Genomic DNA, 8,940 nt, shown 5'->3' on the forward strand with positions numbered 1-8,940 from the left:
CTTGCTGCCATAATGCATTTTTCCTTTGGTAAACAAAAAAATATTAGCATCAAAGTTTGAACAATTGTTAAATTTGATTTTTATTATGTTACATGTAAATGATTTAATGCCCATGTCTACATTCTTAGCCATTAAATGATTGTTTCAGGTTCCTTATATTGTTATCTGTTGCTTTAGTTCTATTTCCTACCTTTGGATTTCAAAAAGGTACCCTCTAAGCCGTGTTATGTATAATGTGTTGTTTTCATCGCTTATTTAGCTTGGCCTTTTTTCTTTACTAACTGATTTGTTTTTGCTATATCTTGATGCCTCTATCTTATATTGTTATGATTTTCCATTATATTAAAAGCCAACTTATTTCTTTCACCGATTCGTTTCACAACAATATGCAACGCAAAAAGAAAAAGCTTAATCATAATGATGAACATCCACTTGAAAATTATGTTTCTTCTCCACAATCCAGCCCACATGCTTTTTCTGATAGCCCATCGAGTTCTAAATCTACAAAAAATCGTGTGTCAAAAAGGCTTATGTGTACAAAACTTTCGGTATTCAAGGACTCTCATATGTCAACACCTCATGTCCAACAACCTCATAATTCTCAATCTTTTGGTTCAGGTGATAGTCACAGTAACAGAATCAATGGTATGTCTAAAAAAAATTCGTCTGCCATTCTTCTTGATGGGGTTTCTCATGTGTATACATGATATGTTCGCCACCTGCTTAAGCATGACTCAGATGTTATTAACTATGTTGTTTGTCATGTTTTCCAGGTCCATCTACTGCATATTTGGATTTGGGTGATTGTGACCAAATCTGCGAGCATTGTTATGCATGCTTCTGGTATGCTGAACGACGGAAAGGTCTTCCCGAAAATCAAAGACCTAAATATAGTCGTTGTTGCAAAGGCGGTCGGGTAATGTTGCCGCTACCAAGGCAGCCTCCAGAGATAATTAAAGAACTCTTTAAAGATAAGCACTTTATGGAAAACATCCGTGCTTATAACATGATGTTCGCCATGACTTCGTTCGGGGAAAAAGTGGATGATTCAGTTAATAATGGGTCAGGGCCTTATGTATTCAAGGTAGAAGGGCAGATTTCTCATTGGATGGGATCTTTGTGTCCACCAACTGATGGTAATCCAAGGTTCTTGCAAATGTATATCTATGATACTAATAATGAAGTTTGCAACAGACTTCGTCATTTTAGTGGCTCTGAATGTGGCGATCTAAAACCAGAAATTGTCAAGACTTTGATTGACATTTTCGACAAAATCAATGATTTAGTCAAGCTATTCAGAACAGCTAGAGATATATGTCTTCACGAACAACCTCAAGAGTTCATGGTCAGGTTATATAATAGTGGAAACCAAATGCGCTATAATGCTCCTACTCTGGGTGTGCTAGGCGGAATTGTTTATGACAGCGGGCCTACATGTAAAAATGATTTTGACATAATAATCCGCATGAGAGATGGGCGGCCTCGAAGAATAAATAAGTTGCATCCTTTGTATATGGCGTTGCAGTTCCCGTTACTGTTTGTTTTTGGTGAGCATGGTTGGTCGATTGAGCTTAAGCAAGTAAATGATGGATGTATAGGTGATAAGCAACTGACGATGAATATGTTTTACAGCTTTCAACTACATGATCGGTTCAACATATATGCATTGTTACCTAGAGGAGGCAGGTTGTTCCAACAGTTTTTAGTTAATGCATATATATCTATTGAGCAAAATAGATTGGATTACATTGAATCAATGCAAGATGTTTTTAGGACCGAGTACCTTCAGGGCGTTCATGATGCGTTATTGAAAGGTGATTCTGATGGACATGATGTCGGGAAAAGGAAAATATTGCCCGCGTCTTTTACTGGCGGTCCTAGATATATGTACAAGCATTATCAGGATGCACGTGCTATATGTAGAGTACATGGAAATCCTCAATATTTTATAACATACACTTGCAATGTTAAATGGCCAGAGATTTCAAGATATCTAGCACAATATCCTGGAATGAAGGCTGAGGACAGGGCTGATATTATTGCTAGAATATTCGAGATGAAGGTTAAGGATTTTATTCACTATTTGAAAAATGAAAAACCTTTTGGACAGGTTGTAGCAGGTAATGTCATTATTAACTGGCATATTGTTCATCCATTACAATATATTGTCTCAAAATCTTATATCCTTATCTTATGTTTTTTTTCTTATGCATGCAGAGCTGTATACTATAGAATTCCAAAAAAGAGGCCTGCCCCATTGCCATACTCTCCTGTGGGTGTCACCTCCATATAAAATTCATACCCCAGAACAGCTTGATCAGTTTATTTCTACTGAAATCCCTGATCCAGTCGTTGATCCTCAACTCTACAAGATTGTCACCGAGCTTATGATGCATGGAACATGCGGTCTTGCAAAGATGAAAGCACCATGCATGTTTGATGGGGTCTGTTCAAAGCATTTTCCAAAAAAATATGAAGATGTCACACGGTTTGATAAGGATGGGTATGTTCATTATAAGAGAAGAAATGATGGGTGCTTTGTAGTGAAATATGGAATCAACCTAGATAATGGATATGTTGTCCCATACAACAAAAATCTTTCTCTGGTTTTTCAGGCTCATATCAATGTTGAATATTGTGGTTGGAGTATGATGATTAAATACTTATTCAAATACATTTCCAAAGGAGCTGACCGTATTAGAGCCAAAATTACTAAATCTCTAGGCGAGCCTTCTGATAAAGTTGATAAAAAAACGAGCAACATCAATGAGATACAAAACTTTGTAGATGCTAGATTCATTTGCCCTCATGAGGCAGCTTGGAGGATATTCGACTTTCACATCCATCATCGAAATCCTGCCGTGCAAGTGCTTGCAGTTCATTTGGAAAACATGAAAACAGTTACGTTTAAGGACAAACAACTGTTACAAGATGTTGTTGATGATCCAATGATAAAGAAAAAAACTCTTACACAATGGCTAAAAAACAATCAGATTGATGACAACGGTCATCATCTTACTTATCTTGATTATCTATCAAAATATAAATGGATTGCTCGAGGGAAGGACTGGTGTCGTAGAAAGTCAAAGAAGACGCCTCCTATTGGAAGATTAATCTATATTCATCCAACATGTGGTGAGCTCTTTTATCTAAGGATGCTTCTTAGTCACCAGGTTGGATGTCAGACATTTAATGATATCAAGACAGTAGGCGATGTCATATTTCCAACCTATCGTGCTGCATGCGAACAATTGGGGCTGCTTGGTGATGACAAAGAATGGAAATATGCATTCGATGATGCTTCTAGCTGGGCAACTGCTGAAGAACTCAGATCCCTGTTTGCTCACATGCTTATATTTTGTGATGTTGTAGATCCTCTTGCTCTATGGACAAAACAATGGCGGCGAATGAGGGATGATATAGTCCAAAGACCAGCTGCAGATTCACATGTTGTGAACTTACATGTTAATGAAGTTGACTTGCAACAGTATGTCTTATATGAGTTACAGATCTTGCTAAATTCTAATAACAGTTATTCCTCGCTTTGTGATTATGGTTTGCCTATGCCTCCACCGCATTTGCTTGCAAAATTAAAAAATAAATTGCTCATGGAGGAGAGAAATTATGATAGAGTTTCTCTGACCCAAAAAAAGGAAGTTATGGTGTCTGCGCTTAATTCCGAGCAACATACTATTTATGAGACTGTTATGAAAGCTTCTTTGCAAAACCATCAACTGCTTATGTTTGTTTATGGACATGGTGGTACCGGTAAAACATTCCTTTGGACCACAATCATTTATGCGCTCAGGTCTGCTGGGAAAATTGTTTTAGCAGTTGCATCTTCTGGTATTGCATCTCTTTTGCTGCCCTCAGGAAGAACAGCACATTCTCGATTCAAGATTCCATTGGACCTTACAAATAACTCCATCTGTAGCATAAGTAAAAACACACAGCTTGCCCGTTTGCTTAGTGAAACTGCACTGATTATTTGGGACGAGGCACCAATGACAGATCGAAGATGCTTTGAGGCATTAGATAAGACACTTAAAGATATACTTAATGAGCCAACGCAACCTTTTGGTGGAAAATCAGTGCTGGTGGGTGGGGATTTCAGACAAACTTTACCTGTAAAACCTAAAGGGAGCAAGAGAGACATCATAGAGTCATCTATAGTTGAATCGTCGGTATGGAGCCATTTCAAAGTATGTAAATTATCAAAAAATATGAGGCTTCTTCAACCTAATCTGAGTACCAAAGAAAAAGAAGAAATTGCTGCTTTTTCATCATGGTTGTTGCAGATAGGAGATGGATGTGTTGGTGTAGATGATGAAGATGATCCTACTGACACCAAATGGGTAGAGATACCAGAAAAATATCTCATACCAGATCATGAAGATGCTCTTAAGGATTTAGTTCACTTTATATATGACGAAGACATTTTTCATAATCCAAGAGCAACCATGTTTTGTGACAAAGCCATTGTTTGCCCTAAAAACGAAACTGCAGATGAAATTAACAACCTCATATTGTGTAATCTGCCAGGGAAACCTATTGTTTATCTAAGTTTCGACTCAGTTATTCCACATGCGAATGATAGAGGGGATACAGAGGTTCTTTATCCGTCTGAATATTTGAACCTGCTTAACTTCAGTGGTTTTCCTACTCACCGTCTTCAACTAAAAGTTGGTATTCCAATCATGTTACTCCGCAACATGAATCAGATGGAAGGGCTCTGCAATGGAACTAGGATGATTATCACACAGCTTCTACCAAGACTTATTCAGGCATAAGTCATCACTGGAGTTCAGATAGGCCACAAATTTTATATACCTAGAAAATGGATACAATTATGGTAGCAAACTTAAACCCTGGTGATGGAGACAAGCCAATAGAAATAAAAGTCATTAGGAAATGGTTATCATATGGGAAAAAAGCTGAATGTTGCTACGTATTCCTTGATAAAAGTGTGAGCGCATTCACCATAATATTACATGCAATTGTCAATTATAATCAATTCTATGTTAGATACTTATACATATACATATAAAACCATTCATTTTTGGCAGGGAGATGCAATAGAAGCATGTGGTTGCCTGGGAGATAAAGGCTAATTTGATTCGATAATCAGGATGGATGGTTGTTACTCTGTAAGCAACTATGTGTGTGACAATGCAAATACTTTCTTTGTTACTGTCCCACACAAAACCAAAATCAAGCTAGGTAGGGCAGCAAAATTTGAAGAAATACTTGATGATGGATTTCCTGTGTACTACTTCAATTTTCTTGCATATGGTCAATTAGGTGCAAGGCTTGATAACCATAAGACACTCACAGGTATGTAATACTTATATATATATATATATATATATATATATATATATATATATATATATATATATATATATATATATATATATATATATATATATATATATATATATATATATATATATCTTTTAAAATCACAAAATTGCTATATTTGTGTTAAGATTATATCGGAAGAGTTGAAAATGTGTATGAAGTAGTCAGAACTCAAGGAAATGCAATTTTGAAACTCAAACTAGAAAATTTGAGGTATTTTCTATCTCATATATCTAACAAAGACCAAGCATATCATATTTAATATCTGAAATATGTATGTTTAGTGGAACAATGATTGAGACAACTTTCTAGGATGAGGCGGCTAACTCATTTGATAAAGAAGCTATCGAAGCATTACCTTCTCCTGTTATTGTTGCTATTACTTCAATGAAAGTCACACAGTATCTAGGTACATTTTTCTCATTTTATTGTATTGAAGCATTTTGCTTTCAAAGTACAATGCTTAATAAAGAATAACACTTATTTAAAAAGAAAGAGAAATAAAGTTTAAAGTATTATGCTATATTAGAAAATCAAATTAAAGTACATTCCTATTTCTTGCATTTAGCAACATTTATAGAAACTGCCCCAACCTTATTATTTTTGCTTATTTTTCTTTTATTTTGTAATTAACAGCATTTTTATGTTGGTTTCTTTAATAGGAAATTTGCAACTGATAGCAACTCCAGCCTCATATATTTACATCAACCCCACTATTCCCGAGGCTGCTGCAATGGCTGCTGAGTAAGTTCTTTATTCATATTTATATAACTTTGTGACATATCTTACAGTTCATTTTCTCTTTTAGGTTTGTCGAACGACATAATCAAAACCCTGTACTCAAGATACAATACCAAAAAAGTAAAGATGTAGAAGTCGAAAAGAAAAGAAACAGGTTTCCATTGGTAGACTTGCTATCTCAAAACCCAAACCGTTATGCAGTAAGCCATCAAACCTTCTCTTATCTTAAAATATATATACAAATTTTATAGTTTTAAATTTAATATAGATAATATTACAGGGAGCTCAGTTCACTTGCAAAGCATCTCTGGTTAGCATAGATGCAAGCAAGGGTTGGTTTTATAAAGCATGTCATGAATGTCGTAAAAAACTTCAAAAAAGAGGAAACACACTTGCATGCGAAGATCATGATCAAGTTGCTAAACCAAACAATTTGTAAGTACTATGTTTTTTATGTCAACTACTTGAGTATATAATCATCTTAACATACATATGTCTAATAATCGTATCAACAGGTTTTTTTATCACAGCACACATCGCAGATGAGACCGCTCAAGCAAAGATAGTATTTTTTGATGCTGCAGCTAGAATGTTGTTCCAAACAGATTGCAACACACTCATTGATCATCATGGATACACTGATCCGTACACATTGCCTGCACCACTCACCATTCTCATAGGCCAGCCAAAAATAATTCAATTCCGATTCGCAAGATTCTGTAGGCCGGGTGCTAAAGACTTTGTAGCAGATGCTGTTTTTGAAGATATAGTTTCTCCAGAAAAAGAAAGTCACACAGAAACAGACATTATCAACCAACCAACTGCCTCAGCATCATAAAAAAAACACCCACTACATCAACTGATCCTCCATCTACTGCTTATGTTACTCCAGCAAAAGCCTTTCAAGAGCGTCTCACAACATCACCCATCACACCCGCTTCCGCTGAAACTAAACATCACCAAATGAAATCTATCCAGAAACAACTTTTCCAAACATCATCTGAAGGTACATAAATCTTACTAATCGTTTCTTCTAGAATCTATTTTAGGAATATATATATATATATATATATATATATATATATATATATATATATATATATAACATTTTTTTATTATTTGGAAAATAATATTGAAGGTTTTTGCAGATTCTCTTGACCAAACCGATGGTAAGTCGGTTAAGAAGCAAAAAAAATGTGTTGATGCAGCAAACGTGAACAACAAAACCCGTGTTGGTTCACGAGGAAAAGACAAGTAGTTGTGCTCCATGTCATGCAGTTCAGTAAGGTATATCTGTAATATCATGGATTGTCTATCAATTATTTAGTATTTCCTATATTCAATATTTATTTATGCTTTTTGAACAATGTCACAAGAAATATGATTAACTTTTGAGGCTCTGCCATATTTTCTACAAAAACTTTGGAGAGCTGGCGTGCTATGTAAAAACGTTTGGGACAGTTGTCGCTGCGATATTTTGTTACATCATGGGTTGTTACTACCGTGTATTTTGTTGAAACCTTTTGAAGAACTGCTACTTTTGCCCCTTTTGAAGAACTGCTACTGTTGCCATTACTTAAAATATGTTGAATATCAATGTCCCTTCTAAATATGTCTACAACTATGTAAAGTTTATGTAAATATGTTTATTCAGCTTTTATTTATATTATAAGTGTTATATCTTTTTGCTTAACCATTTAACAAATTTAACATACCAAAATACATAATTCATACACTTTTCATCAAAAAATTTAAATAAATTTTATTAAACAATGTGAAACTTAAACTTCATTGCTTAAAGTACCACGGCGCGGCCATAAAACATCGTTCCATACATACTTCAAATCTAGGAATTAAATATATTAATTAAAAAAAAAACAAACAGAAATTCATATCAACGTACGATGACTTTTTTTTTTAAAAAAAATTTATACTAATGAAATAAAATACCATCAAACTAAACATACATCACGTGCTTAAGAGAAAAAGAAATATTACTTGCATAAGAACGTACTACCTTGCATTCAACCACCACCACATCCACCACCACAACCACCGCCAAATCCGCTTCCACCACCAGCACAACAACCCATCTCAACTGCTTGATCTTTCGGGCCTTGTCAGCTTTCTCTTTGTCAACCGACTTATCTTTAGTTGCCTTCTCCCCTTGTATACAGCATGCAAGACATGCAACCCCAAAGACGATGAAGCACAAGCTGGACACAACAGAAATAATAATGACCAAATTTGAATCCATAGTTCAGTAGTTAAATAACAATTAATTTAAGCCTTAAACTATCTCTTATACTTGTAGTTCTTGAGGTCCTTATATTTATATAACAAAAATGGTCTTGGCAAATGGCATGTGAAGGTGTACGTACGCACACATGTCCCTTTGAGAAATTAGTCATTTTGGGGCATCGACCCACATAGTTAGAGTGTTCTGGACAACTTTCTCCTAAATAGCAAAATCCCTTCAAAATGCACGCAAGAACCTAAAAACCCAAAGCTTTGATAGTTTGTATTTTATCTATTTAATATTTTACATAACTTTGAGCAGGGTTTTATAAGAAGTTACAGGTAAGCTATAGTCTTCGAATTATTATTGTATATATATATATATATATATATATATATATATATATATATATATATATATATATATATATATATTCATTTCGTGACTTTATCTTCATAATGCTCACCTCTCACCCTTCTTTAGCAAAATTTCACGAGGCAACTGCTGTGCTAGAGTTGGAAACTTATCAAAAAATGTATCTTTCCTTCAAATTAAGTATTTCCATAAAATGAATAGTGTCAAACAACTTCTTCTGGAAA

The 8,940-nt window shown here is 34.8% G+C and overlaps 1 protein-coding gene across 1 annotated transcript; it reads left to right on the top strand.

Annotated features, from left to right (window-relative positions):
• The first annotated feature begins 386 nt into the window (after nucleotides 1–386).
• LOC145127368 (uncharacterized) lies at nucleotides 387–4,790 on the top strand. The gene is made up of 3 exons (XM_079062583.1): nucleotides 387–645; nucleotides 774–2,120; nucleotides 2,218–4,790. The coding sequence occupies exons 1-3, from the start codon at nucleotides 387–389 to the stop codon at nucleotides 4,788–4,790; spliced, it is 4,179 nt and encodes a 1,392-aa protein (XP_078918709.1).
• Nucleotides 4,791–8,940: the final 4,150 nt, after the last annotated feature.

Source organism: Lactuca virosa, chromosome 7, assembly GCF_052849685.1.
Source record: "Lactuca virosa cultivar CGN04683 chromosome 7, Lactuca_virosa_CGN04683_v6, whole genome shotgun sequence".
NCBI lineage: Eukaryota > Viridiplantae > Streptophyta > Magnoliopsida > Asterales > Asteraceae > Lactuca > Lactuca virosa.